Source organism: Nilaparvata lugens, chromosome 3 (assembly GCF_014356525.2).
Source record: "Nilaparvata lugens isolate BPH chromosome 3, ASM1435652v1, whole genome shotgun sequence".
In the NCBI taxonomy this organism is placed as follows: domain Eukaryota; kingdom Metazoa; phylum Arthropoda; class Insecta; order Hemiptera; family Delphacidae; genus Nilaparvata; species Nilaparvata lugens.
The window spans coordinates 12,620,843-12,635,713 of NC_052506.1; the positions used below are offsets into that span (position 1 = coordinate 12,620,843).

General features: G+C 34.6%; 1 protein-coding gene across 2 annotated transcripts in view; it reads left to right on the forward strand.

Annotated features, from left to right (window-relative positions):
- The window catches only part of LOC111049247 (WD repeat-containing protein 7), a 155,845-nt gene that overhangs the window by 124,790 nt on the left and 16,184 nt on the right, over positions 1-14,871 (forward strand). For both annotated transcript variants that reach the window (XM_039425394.1, XM_039425393.1), the window contains 7 exons: positions 27-297; positions 1,768-1,981; positions 3,840-4,010; positions 6,671-6,746; positions 8,391-8,594; positions 11,220-11,406; positions 12,596-12,713. In XM_039425394.1, coding sequence (XP_039281328.1) covers positions 27-297; positions 1,768-1,981; positions 3,840-4,010; positions 6,671-6,746; positions 8,391-8,594; positions 11,220-11,406; positions 12,596-12,713 — 1,241 coding nt within the window. The remainder of the gene's footprint in view (positions 1-26; positions 298-1,767; positions 1,982-3,839; positions 4,011-6,670; positions 6,747-8,390; positions 8,595-11,219; positions 11,407-12,595; positions 12,714-14,871) is intronic.

Here is a 14,871-nt window from a genome sequence, read left to right on the forward strand (position 1 = left end):
TCATTTATTTATATGCTCTTCTACAGGTTACATGAGTCTTCTCCTGCCAACTTGTCAGCTGCTGAAAATGGATGCTGTGAGGCAAAGCATCCCAAGCTCATTGGAGGCGGACTTGCCGCGCGAAATGGTGGAGCTGGAAAGAGCCACTCGCCTCTTCACTGAACAAACCCACTGGGAGCTCAGCACAACTGTTACCACAAACCATCTTCTAGCCATCATTGCTCTGTCCAATACCCTTATGTCGATGAACAATGCATCTTTTGTCGCTGAACAGGAGAGAAATCGAAAATTACAAAGGTAACATGAAACTACTTCTTTATTCGAAAACTTTTCTTCTTCTTCTTCTTCTCTCTTCTTCTTCACCTCCTCCACCTCCTCCTCCTCTTCCTCCTCCTCCTCCTCCTCCTCCTCCTGCTCCTCCTCCTCCTCCTCCTCCTCCTCCTCCTCCTCCAGAGCCTAAGTCCCCATTTCTCTTGGGGTCGGCCCTCCTAATCCTTTTCCGCCATTCCGAGCGCTGCTGAGTCAGTTCAGGCTCTAAATCTGTCGACCTCATATCCTTGGAAATGGTACCCATCCAGGTTGTCGGCGGTCTACCAGGGCTTCTCCTAGGCTGTTCAATTTCCATAACGAGTCTGGTCCTCACCGCGTCTCATAACGTACCCGTACCAGCGCAAGCGATTTTCCTTCAGCTTATCAGTTATATTAGCAACTTTAAATGTTCCTCTTACATTGTTTTTCTTCAATCTCCAAAATGTTTTCCTTTAGACTCTCCCTGATTGTAAAAGTTTATTAAATTTTCAAAATTACGATTTTTTTATTATCACGTTATTGACTTATTTTATACTTGAATTTTAAAAAACACTTTTGAAGTGAAAATACACTTACTTTTGTAGTGACGATCGTTTCGACCTGTTGTTGGTCATCATCAGACTGTGGGAATTTACTCAGATGACAAGGCTATCCTTGTCACGTGCTACCATCATCTGAGTAAATTCCCACAGTCTGATGATGACCAACAACAGGTCGAAACGATCGTCACTACAAAAGTAAGTGTATTTTCACTTCAAAAGTGTTTTTTAAAATTCAAGTTTAATTTTAACAGTGAAAAAGTATGGATATACAACAGACTTATTTTAGTTTGGATTTTTCTCATTAAAGAGATAAGAACAGAGACTGAACTCAAGAGGAGAATTGAACATGATCTCGCGGTATCAAAACGGTTTAATATTCAACAATATTATTTTCATCTGTTCAAGAATGATTCAAATAATATTCAACTATTATATTATATTATTATTAATAGTTAATTCAATTCGATGTATTTTCAATTTATAGAATGCCATTCATTGGCGTTGATCAGGAAATTTGAGTCAGTCAAAATCATACCATACCATACCCTATGGCGCTACAGCCCTCTGTGGGCCTTGGCCTCCGCCACGATTCTCCTCCATCTCGGTCGATCCTAACACAAAATCAATTTCTGATAATTGCTTGTTGGTGGATCAATACTCACTCATTCTATTCCTGACAGTGAAGAGTAAGCGTAGTTTAGCTTCTTATTGAAATTATTAATCTATAATTCATACAATAATTCCACTGCCGTTTGTTAGACTTGTTTGATCAGTAGATTTTGCTCTCATTCTCTGGTTTACGAAAGTTAAAAATGTTCTTCTCTTCATCTTGAATCCTATTTCTTCCTAGAATCTAGTCACTAGGAAATTCATTTTCGAATTGTCAAAATGTGTCTCTTTTTGTGATTTTTTATAGACAAAGCACAAGGAGTCAGATTAGTTGGAAGCCGGACGAAGCTACTGAGGATTTGATAAGTGCCCAACAAGCGCAAATCAAACAGGGCTGGTCCCGACTTGCAACACTTCATTGTGTTCTGTTACCAGACAAGGTCATCCATAAGGGTAGCAAGACCTTCAAGAGGCCGCAAATTGAGATGATGGCTAGGAGGTGGCAACATCATTGTCTCGAGGTTTAGTTTATGATTATTTAACTACATTTCTCTAGTTTGTACATGGTAGTCTGTAGATGAATCATGTTAGGGGTTCAAATTCCATGTTAGGGGTTCACTTTACCAGGGTAATTTGGAATCTTTACAGCTGTGTTGTGAATGATGTTGTGGTACTTTTCCATAATGAAAACACAAATTTAAATTGTAACTTTTACCAAGTGTAACCACTTTTAAAAAGTGGTTGACAATTTAAATTTGTGTTTTCATAATTTGGAAACTTTTCTCTAACATCAAACGCAATCAGAAGACATTGATGAAGTGTGTTCACAAATAAAGTTCTAGAGTTTCCTATTGGAAATGTTTATTGTTTATTATAACAGTATACAGAGCTATATAATCTGATTGAATAAGTAATACTTTTTGTAAAATAACATCATCGTACACTTTTTGAGAAGTTTTTAATATAAAACAATAAATTAAAAACACAAACTTGACACTTGTTATTTTATATTAAAAACTTCTCAAAAAGGGTAGGCTACTATGATGTTATTTTACAAATAATAAATTGAGTAGCCCTGAATAAAATTTTAATAAAGTAATAATATATTTTGGTTTTAAAAGAATACGATGTTGCAGAATAATTTATAACTATATCAGCCACTTTCTTGTCATGTCAAGCATAATGCATGGTCATCATTCCAATTTTAGAAAAAGATTATCCACTTTTGTGGATAGCATTTTTTTGTGGATAAGAGTCCCAATAATACAGTACCATGTAGTTGGCGATGTATACACCTCATAATATAATTATTATCCAACGATTATATTCGACGGTTGATACATTTCGGGGTCCGTTCCAGGACATTGATTATTATCAATGGCTGCCCTTCTTCTTCTTCTTCTTCTTCATGTACCGTCTCCATGGCGGAGGTTGGCCATCATGATGGCGATTTTAATTTTATTTACAGCTGCTCTGAATAGGTCATTGGATGTACACTGGAATCAATCCCTTAAGTTGCGCAACCAAGATATTCGTCTTCTTCCCACTGATCTATTGCCTGTTATTTTTCCTTGCATAATAAGGTGCAATATTTCATATTTTCTTTCCCCTCATTATGTGACCTAGATACTTTAACTTTCGTTCCTTAATTTCACCTATGAGCTCTGGCCTTTTCTCCATTCTTCTGAGAACCTCTTCATTTGTTACATGGTCTGTATATGACATTCTCATCCATTCTAATGGCTGCCCATTAGACTCAATTAGACTATCAAAACAAGAGAAAATTATACAATAGAAGATAAGTATAATACAATTACAATATGTTTCATATCAGATTGTCCATCAGTTCTCAAAAGATGAAGACTTGGATGAATTTCAAGTACGGTAACCTAAAAAAAATAAAATTTTAGTAAGAAATTGTTGGTATTTCGATTTATTTGGTATTTCCAATCCTCTGAGCTCTGCTATTAAAGAAATGACAATAATGTAATTATGAATCTAATCATAAAATGTTTATCCTTCAGAAGGAAATTGTTCATATTTTCAATGTGTTATCTAAAAATTGAATACGTGCATCTAATCATAAAATGTTTATCCTTCAGAAAGAAATTGTTCATATTTTCAATGTATCTAAAAATTGAATAGTTGCTTCAATTCATAAAATTTTTATACGTTCAGAAGGAAATTGTTCATATCTTCAATGTCTTATCTAAAAATTGAATAGGTGCGTCTATTCATAAAATGTTTATCCCTTCAGAAGGAAATTGTTCATATTTTCAATGTATCTAAAAATTGAATACGTGCGTCTAATCATAAAATTTTTATCCCTTCTGAAGGAAATTGTTCATATTTTCAATATGTTATCTAAAAATTGAATAGGTGCGTGAGGCGGCTCAAGCTCTGCTACTCGCCGAGCTGGGCCGCATCGGAACGAAAGGGAGGAAAGCGCTGGTGGATGCCTGGGCACAATTTCTGCCCGTGTTCGAGAGTGAGGCCAAGAATCAGCCGGCCAACATGCAGCCATCGCCGCCCCAGCCTCAATCGCCCCAGGTAATCAACCGGTTTTCGCCAATTATGTCCGTTTTGCACTTTTTGCAACTGTGTGGGAGGCTTGCAGTCATAAAGAAATATTGAGAGTGGATTAATCACAGGTTGTCATGGTATCAGACTTGATTTTTTCTCATAAAATGATGTATCTTTAATCTTTCGATTTCTTCAAGCCATCGTTCTTACCAACTTCATTCCAGCGTGTAACCACTTCAAACTGATCTACTCATAGTATATTCAGATTTAGATTCCTTTATTCATGTCTTTAAGAAAACAAAATTCAACTTACGTTCTAGCGTTCAAAATAATTACCAGTAAGGCTCAACTCAAGCTCATATTGTAAAACTGACTTTATTTATGATTTATCATGTTATTTTACTCTTAAGGTGCGTACAGATTTACGCGCCGCGAACATGAGCAATTCACTTCTAATCAGCTGATGCCAAGCTTTTTATATCTGTATCTTACCGTTTCTGTAAAAATACAGATATAGTCAGCTGATTAAAAGTGAATTGCTCATGTTCGCGGCTCGTACACTTATACACGCCGCGCGGCATGTATACGCACCTTTAGACTCAACTCACACTTACGCGACTCAGGCCGAGAAGAGACTCGACTCTAGTCGAGATTTCAAATGGTGACAGTCGCTGAGACTAGAGTCGACTGGTCTGAGTGTCACCATTTGGAAACACATGCTCTCGACTAGAGTCGAGTCTCTTCTCGACCTGAGTCGCGTAAATGGGAGTTGAGCCTAAGAGTAAAATAACATGATGAATCATATACAAACAGTTCTACAATATGCGAATATTGATGTATGTCGTTGATGGAAAATTACTTGAATTTTTAAGATAAATTAATTTTAATTTTTCATAGTTCACTTCAGATACTGTTGTTGGTGAGATATTGACTGTGATATCTATCCATAATACCAATGATAATTCTCTGATGATAATTCAGCTGTGATAAGTTCTGGATCTAGATAGTGTGTTTGTCTTTTCGGTCTCAAAATTTTATAGTTTTTTTAAAGTTTGGACTTTTCTAATCAATTGTGATTGATTCCGTATAATTTTGAAGTATTTTTTTTTAATTTAAAAATTATTTTTGCGTGTGTTTTAATTGTAAATTGAGTGTGTAATTGAAGAATGTTAAGTGACACTCATAACCTAGCTACATTTGGACTGTTGTATAAATTAGAATTGGAACCGTTTTGGGCTTATAAGCCTGTGGTACTTTTCTATAAGTTGTGTAATTCTGATGATTAAATAAAATAAATAAATAAATAATAAAGCTCTGGGTTGTTGTCAAAAATATCACTTATTTTTTGTATTTTTTTCTCTTTCTCAATTTGCTTTGTGTTAACTTTAAAACTTCCTTATTTCAGCCCAAACAGGTTTTTCCAACCTTCGGGACTATTTTTCATAATAATGATTTTCTGTAATGCTCTTTAGGGTATGATTGTAATTTTTTAGTTATCTTGTAATTATTTCCGTAATTATGGTAATTTCATGCTCTGTATATACTGCAAAAAATGAAAAACAAATTGATTAGATTGATTGATTGAAAATTACAACCATGTTTTAACACCAATGGTGTCATCTTCAGTGTGAAAATCTTCATCTTCAGTGTGATTATAAATTTCTGGTGTTGAAACACGTTTGTAATTTTTACAACAAATAAGTGATATTTTTGACAACATCCCAGTGTTTTCATTTTTATATTTGTTGTCCATCATTCAGGTAACATTCATACTACAATAAAATTGATTAAAATAATGTATAAAACTCATTTATGAATGAGTGACGTTTAATCCAATCTAATAATTCGATAATGGAGTGTCAAATTTCACTGTATTGTAAACCAATATCTATATAATTATATAATAATAATATATATAATTTTATAAATTATATAAAAGCGAAATGGCACTCACTGACTGACTGACTCACTCACTTGCAGAACTAAAAATCTACCGGACCAAAAACGTTCAAATCTGGTAGGAATGTTCAGTTGGCCCTTTAGAGGCGCACTAAGAACGGATTTGGAAAAATTTCCAAAGATATGCCCAAAATCTGCGTTTTTCCAGCGTTTTCTCAGCTTCATCGAGAACAAATGAACAGAAAATGTTCAAATTTAGTACAGAAGCTCAGCTGGGGTGTAATAATGTTGTGTTAGAAGGAATTTGAAATAACGCCAAAGATACGCCCAAAATTAGCGTTTTTTTGCGTTTTCTCAGTTCTTTCATCAAGTAATAGACAGAAAATGTTCAAATTTGGTACAGAGGTTTAGCTAGGGTCTAAACATTTTGTGATGAGATTACTTCAATATTTAATCAAAGATACGCCCAAAATCAGCGTTTTTCTCAGATTTTCTGCGTTTTCTCAGTACTTTGACTTTCTGATGGAATGAAGCATGTTCAAATGAAAAATGCAGGCGAGCGAGAAGCTAGCCCGCTGATCTCATTTTTGGACGATCCAGTCGGGGGTCCGGGGGGTGGAGCCCCCTGGCTAGACGGCTATGGCGAGCGAAGCGAGCCTGACGGCTAGTAAGTTTAATATTGATAAACGTTATATTTATGAATCATTGGAGAGAGAGAAAGCGTTTGTATATTGATGACTAATAAATATTATTAATATTCTCTGTAATAACAATGTTCCGTTTCTCAGGATGGAAACGGCCATGATAGCAATCCAACGAGTACACATGAAGAGGAAGACGAGGAAGAGGAAGAAGGAGCTGAAGGTAAAATTTGGATGATGCTTTTCAATATGAGACTAGCCCCCTGCAACATGAAATTCCTCTTGTTCAGTAAAATAAATTTCAACAAAATTTTCCAAAATCTCATTATTTTTCAATAATCTTCTTAATTCAGAAGTAATAAAGTGGCTTTGATTTGCTAAAACTTGATTTAGAAGAAACTTCCCAATTATTTTGAAATTTTAGCACCGATTTTCATCCAAAACATCGCTACTGTCTCTTGTTAGAAGTATTCTTAACCCAATTAGCATTAGAGTGCTATATATATGTATATTTTCTATAGATTTAATAAATAATTATCACTAAACGAATATCCTAATTAAATGCTGTAAATCATTCCGAAGACTTCTGCTGCTGCAAAATATTGACAGCAGGGCTAACAGCTACATGGAAATTCGATGAGCGCTACTATACAAAAATTATTTGCCAGCCCGGGAATCGAACCCGGTATCTTCTAATTGCCAGTCAGGAATGCTTACCCTTACACCAAACTGACAGATTTAATAACGTATACGACAGGCAACCGTCGTTAAATAATCATTTATATGATATTTTATATACTTAATCTGAAATTCATGTGTTGAATGTTTGATGCAAAAATAAACTTTCAAACAATCACTTCATATCACAAACCTATCGTTATGAACTGGGAAATTATCTCTTAAATTATGTTGCAAGCAACATGTGAAAATATACATTATTGTATTAACCGGTGATATTGTTTTGAGATCAACAAAAAATGATATCATTACTCTTTAACAATTTATTATTTCATTTCAAAATGATGACGCTTTAATGTAATTAGTGTATTTGAGTTAGGATTTTTCATCATAAGTTTTTATCATTGATCTTTATTGTTATAACCACAATGTTAGCTATCATTTTCATTAATTCAAGTAATTAATATCATGGAATATTCCCAGCTACCGAAGGATATAATACTTTTTAATTAGGCTACGTGCAAATCCCTAGTGATGAAAACTTTAACCCGAATACAATCTATCAACTTGAAAGGATATAGGAAGTGACATTGGATATTACGGCTAGGCATAACATCTGTAAGGATCTCTTTACCAATAAAAGCCATGAAAATAAATAAATAATAGTTATAATGCGGTTTTTATCAAGTCTATTATTATGCTTCTAGAATATAACGATTTTTTTATCCTTCAACATTATTTCTCTAATACGGTATGTGAATATTCCTTATTTTAGTGATGATAATGTGAAATATTTCTTCTATGTTTGGTTTTGAAGCATCTAAATTTAAAAATCTACTTTGTGAAAATAATTATTAAGGACTGAAAATTTTGTGAAGTGAACAACTAAAAGACTTAACCTTTATCGGACTATGTAACCTTATCTAAATTTGGGAGAGGAATAGCACAAGGTTACCTTTTTTTCCCTATCATTTTTATGATGTACTTATTGTATGAATGAATCAATCAATCAATCAATAAAGAATATAAAATAATTATCAATCTTTATTGATGTAATTGATACCAGTAATTTGTGATTTACAATCGAATCGATTACCTTAATCAATAAGATGATCGAACTAACATAACAAATTATTTTAACAAAAAAATAACACAACAATTAACACATTCTTTGCTATAATTTCGACAGAGCTGTGCATCAGGAAACCGTCTTCAATGTCCGAGCTGAAGCGCAAGGAGACGACTGCAGTGGTTCTGCTGGGAGTGATAGGAGCCGAATTCGGCCAGGATGTTGGAGAAGGCACGAAGACTCGTCGCTCCGAGGACCAGAGGCGCAAAAGCTCTGTTGTCGAAGGCTTTGGCATCGGAAATAACAATCTGGCTCGACTCACAAGTAAGCACTCGTTGCAGAATATCGTATTAATGTGTGTTTGAATATTATTCTTCTAAATCCAATTATCAAATCTTCAGTAAAACTAGTCATTCATAGAGTACATTCACCTATGCATTCACCTAAGATGCAAAATGAGAGAAGTATTCAGTTATTAACAAATAACCTAATATACAATATATATTCGTTATATATTCCACTATCATTGGAGAAATATTTAGATAAATGGATAAATTATCTCCACTAATATAAATTTATGAAATATTAGCAGGAAAGGAAACAACAGCGAAAACACAAAGCATCTATTAGGGTGGCCACTAATGACACGACAAGTATACACACATTCTCGTCATGCATGTTGTTTCATCAGCAAAAGGCTTGGAACTAGAACAGCTGTTTTACAGCTTCTAAAATAAAATAAGCAACCAATAAAAATAAATAAACCACTGGAAAATAGCAAACTATAAGGCTAGTTTCACATTCATCCGGTTCGTTTCGTTTTCGGCAAATTCCGATAAGTGTGAAACGGTAATTCGGTTTGAATTCGGTACCCAATAAAAAAAGCATAGAACCGAACGCCCACTTGACACTAATAAATTCCATCAGGTTTCAATTCGTTGCTGGCGAGACGCTACTTTCACACACTTTCGGTTCGGTTCGGTTCGTTTCGTTTTCGGTTCATTTTCGGCAAATTCCGATAAGTGTGAAACGATAATTCGGTTTGAATTCGGTACCGAATAGCAACCGCATAGCACCGAACGCCCCCTCGACACGAATAGGTTTCATCATATTCAAATTCGTTGCTAGGGAAACAGGAAAAACAAAGTCTTTTACACACGCTTGCCTTTTACTTTCCTTGCCCTATTACCATAGGTAAGGAAAGTATTGCTTTCCGAAAAAAATTAAGGTACCCCAATTTCTAAATTTCTATACGTTTCAAGGTCCCTTGAGTACAAAAAAGTGGTTTTTGGGTATTGGTCTGTATGTGTGTGTGTATGAGTGTATGTGCGTCTGTGTACACGATATCTCATCTCCCAATCAACGGAATAACTTGAAATTTGGAACTTAAGGTCCTTACACTATAAGGATCCGACACGAACAATTTCAATCAAATGCAATTCAAGATGGCGGCTAAAATGGCGAAAATGTTGTCAAAAACAGGGTTTTCGCGATTTACTCGAAATTGATAAGCTCTATAAACTACTACAAGTCCCATATCTCTAAAAATTTCAGGAGCTGCAAAGTTTGATTTTAGATTCCCAATTATCAGGCTTCAGATACAGTTTAAATAAAAAAATTCAAGTGGAAAAAATTTAGCATGAAAGTCTCTTCAATTAATGTTCAGTAACATTTTCACCTAAAATTGAAAATAAGCTCGAAGTTCGAGAAAATAAGATTATTAAATTGCAAACTGTTGGCAACTGTTGATTCTATCAAATCATTCACTTTGAAGAGATAGCAGACTTCATGTGTCTGCAGCGTTATTGTCCTGTCACCAGCTGGATTAGATCTTTAAATAGTAGACTTGAATTACGCGGGAACTAGCGTCAGTTGATCAATTTTCATAACGGCAAGGAAAGTTGTGTGAGTGCGCCACACCAGATTTTTTTGTTTTTATTTTAACCTGATATCGTGATTATCTGTTTCAAAAATTTCCAAGTCAAAATCATATGGTCAATTCATTTCTGTTAGTTCACAGGAACATTTTTTTCTCAATGAATAGTTTGTTAAAAAAAATATGAAAAATATATAAATTAAAACTCAGGGAGATTTTTTTTTATTCTTCCACGAATATTACATGATTTCATCAATGGAGAGAAGAGATGAAGTTTATATACCATGTGTTGAAACAAGGAACAAATTTTTAATTTACAAAAAATAATCTCTCAACATCCAAAATTAACATGTTCAAAAAGAAACTATTCAAATAATTCACAATTTTTAATCAACTTTAGAATTTTGTTGTTCAAGAAATAACATCTTACAATTTAACACCAGCTGTTATATTCAAATATACCAGCATGAACTGTGAAAATCCAAACACAACTGTGTTTGAGAAGAAAATACCTAATTAGAACCGTACGAATTAAAACCTGACATGTATGAAAGCCTCATTCGTTTCCGGTAACGAACCGAACCGAATGAAACAGAATGCGTGTGAAGCTAGCCTAACGATACAAAAATAATTCAACCTCAAATAGAGCAGCGAAGAAAAACTAAAGAACAAAAAATCAAACATACAAAAACCTCAAAAAAATTTGTTCGAAGCCTTTTGCTGATAACTCAACATGTATGTGTGTGCACACATGTACAACACACTTGTCCTGTCGTTAGTGGCCACCCTTATTGTTTGTAGATTAATGTCAGTGATGCTTGTAAATTAGTAGGTAATAAAGCTCTAACAATAAATCCATGAGCCCAATAATTCTTATTCAATTTACTTGCAAAAAAGGTTGCTTTTTTGTTGGACTATATAAAATAATGTAGATTACTCTAATTCAAATTAAAATACTTCCATTTATTTTTATTCTTCCCCACTCGTTCATACCTGCAGCCTTATAATACAAACATTTTGTGTGGAGGAAAAAGAAAAACGTGGTTTTTAGGGATACGTTTTGATGATTTTAGGTATAGCCTTGACACGTCTACTGTTGACTCCACCGTCGCAGCGATTCCCCGCGCACACCCCTTTGCGCAGAGCTGCCATCGATCTGATTGGTCGAGGCTTCACCGTCTGGGAGCCCTACATTGATGTCAGCAAAGTCCTTCTCGGCTTGCTCGAGCTCTGCTGCGATGCTGACAAACTCGTTCCAAGGTATGAACTTGGCAATACGCTTCAAGCAGGCACTATCCGATTTGTTGTCCAACATTCTATGTTGGATCCAACATCGACAACGGATCAAATTTCACTTATTATACATGATTTGGAACCGCCTTGACGAGCCGAGAAGAATGGAGTGTAGAGATTCAAGCATTGTGTCAAAAGTTATAAGTGTTTGAAATTTTGATCCTTGAGGAGTCCTTATGTGCACCTCTTCACTAGGAAATACTGAAATGAAGTGCATCTAACGGGTGATTCTCATAGAACATAATCTCATGAACTTTTATTATTGTGTGATATATCAATGTGAGGACAATGTGTAGATGGTGATGATGGTTGAAGCTAAAAAGTAGGTGTTTTTCACAATACAAGGAGCAGGTGTACCTGGAAATCTATATGAGATAGAGCGCTCTACCTGATCTCCGATTGTAAAGCACAAAAATACGCCTAGAGGATTTTGAATCATGCATCTAAATGGTAACATCGGAAAATATTGTTCATAAAAAAATAAAATTGATTTTATCTTGAAATTTTACTCATTTTCGAAAAAACATAACTCAGTAATCATTGAAGATTAGATTAGATTTCTTTATTCATGTATGTTACAATATTTACTAGCTTATACACTAATTTACATTATATGACGATAATGCTAGTTATTCAACGAATCTCACAAAGTATAAATAATTAATCAATGAGAATAAATATAGAAATGCAATTAGAATAACAATAATATAATAATGTGATGTAACTTCATAAATCGGCGGTGTTTCAACAAATAATTGTCTATTCTTTTAGAAGCATATAAAATATCCTTCCCATTAACACATGACCGGGTTGGATAGAGAGTTCCGAATGATTTCATTTTATTCCGAATTTTTCAATTTAAAAATAGGCGATAGCAAATTTTCTGTTCGATTACGGGATTTGGCGGAAATAGCTGAAAATTGGAAAATGAACCGAAATTACTAGTTTTTGGGCTATTCCTTATCTAGCACATGGAAATTTTGCATGAAGAAATTAAATTGGTTCTGGACTTCTCTCATGTATCCAAATAATATATCAAAAGATCAGAACTACAATATATTGCAAGCACCAATGTATATAGTGACTGGACTATTGCTATATTTGGTGAATGCAAGTTGAGAATTGAGATGCAATAAATTGATTGTTGACATTGCAGTATGAGCTACGGCCTGCCGCTGACCCCAGCAGCCGACTCGTGTCGGACGGCGCGTCACGCTCTCACTCTGATCGCCACCGCACGCCCCGCCGCTTTCATCACCACCATGGCCAGAGAGGTCAGTTGTATTGCGTTTATTAGTTTTTATTGTCAAGTGAGCTGAATAGATGAGACCCATTAGAGAAGTGTAGTCATTGAGTACATTCAGTTTTATTGGGTTTATTAATTTTATTGTCAAGGAAACCCAATAGATGAGACCCATTACAGAATTGTATACATTGAGTACATTCAGAGGTGGCTGTAACAGGGAGGCACTCGGACACTGTCCTCCCTGACATTTTGGAACAAATTTAATTAATAAAAAGATAAAATAATCCATTTTGTTCCATATTTTCAGGTTTTATTAATATTTTAAATAGTGAAAAGTCAAGACAGATTGTATCAAACGTTCAAATTTGCAGCCGCCGCGTTAAGGTGCATTTTCGTTTGTGCTTAAATTTCCGCAGTCGACGACGACAAGCATTGTTGACATTCATATTGTCCATATTTCAAATGTGCTAAAACAGCTGATCAAATAACTTTTCATTATTTGTGTTCATTATTCAAGAATGAAAACATTTCTAATAATATAATCATATTACCATTTAAAAATATTTCAAAGTATAAACCTTAGACCAGTTATAGAATAGACACGCTGGGAAATCTAGCCTTTGAAGCCAACATCTACTACCATATCGCCCCATCGTGACGTCATCATCGGATAGAAAACTTTCAGATTGTGTCTATTTCAGAAGGAAGTAAATTATTATTTATGAAAATGGTAAACTCCCGCTACGCTCCCGCTGAAATAGACACAATCTGTTATTGAATGAAAAAGACTAAGAAATTGTCAAAAAACCACAGATTTATTGATACTTAGAAAGACCGGTTTCGGTTATTACACCATTGTCAATCTCTGATAAACTCAGAGAGGTTTATCAGAGATTGACAATGGTGTAATAACCGAAACCGGTCTTTCTAAGTGTCAATAAATCTGTGCTTTTTTGACAATTTCTTAGTCTTTTTCATTCAATATGAATAATTACCACAATATCAACTTCTCAACTACACAAAAAGTGACAATCTGATGGAAAACAATATAAACAAACTCTACAGAAAAGTTTTCTATCAGATGCTGACGTCACGATGGAGCGATATGGCAGTAGATGTTTGCTTCATCGACTTTCATTATGAATTACTGTTCTAAGGTATAAACTAAGTATCCCCCATTGAAACATAATTAAACATAATCTTTTAGGTTATTTAGACAAATTGAAATCCACCCAATCTGAGATCCTCACCCGGTCGTGGTCGACGACGGAATTTACGCATAAATGAAAACCCAGCTTTAGAAGCAATATCATCAATGTTTGTAAGACAACATCGATGTTTCATGTTTTTACCATCGATCATTGAGCCAAGCATCAATATGTTTCAACGTGGCAACATTGTACAACGAGTTTGTACGGGCTGCAATGCGTGGACACAACTCCGTGTGTCGCATCATTTTTTTATAGAATTGCGTCTATTTAACAGTGTTGCCAATTTTGCAATCGTATCCCACAAGCTAACGTTGCTTGTTAGGCCGCCGGCCTTTTAAGATTCTAACCTAAAATTTTTAGTGCAACCGTATACGGTTTTATGTTCGAGACTTTAATTGTTTTGAATGTTATTTTTAGAGGTGGATTTTTATAATAACATGTTCAAGGCTATTTAGTTTCCTGTGAATTTATTGGTCTCATCTGTTAATGGTAAGTGGATAGTGGATCTGATTTATTTTATCATAGAGAAAAGATAGCATTTCAAGTTAAAACATTTATGCTATCTTTTCTCTCTATGATTTTAAGTACACATGTTTAAAAATTGTCTGGTATATGACATGATTCAAGTAGGTACCTTATACTGAATACTGCAACCTGATTGACTTCCTAGTGACTACAAAAGTGTTAACTTATACAACGTTTCTGTGGTCACTATTTAAATAAAATTGAAAACACTTGATTTTTGTGCCGTTTTGCCGTTTGCCCAGTGTCAGTTTAAACTAGATGTAAATTTAAACTGGATCAAATCCATATCAAGTGGTTCATTTTGAGTCTAAAGCTGCGTTAACGAAATTTTAATAACTTAATCCTTATAGATTCTATAAGATTGAACGGAACTTGACAAACACATATGTTTATCATGTGTATGATAAGTTATGTTCAATCTAATAGAATCTATAAGGATTAAGTTATTAA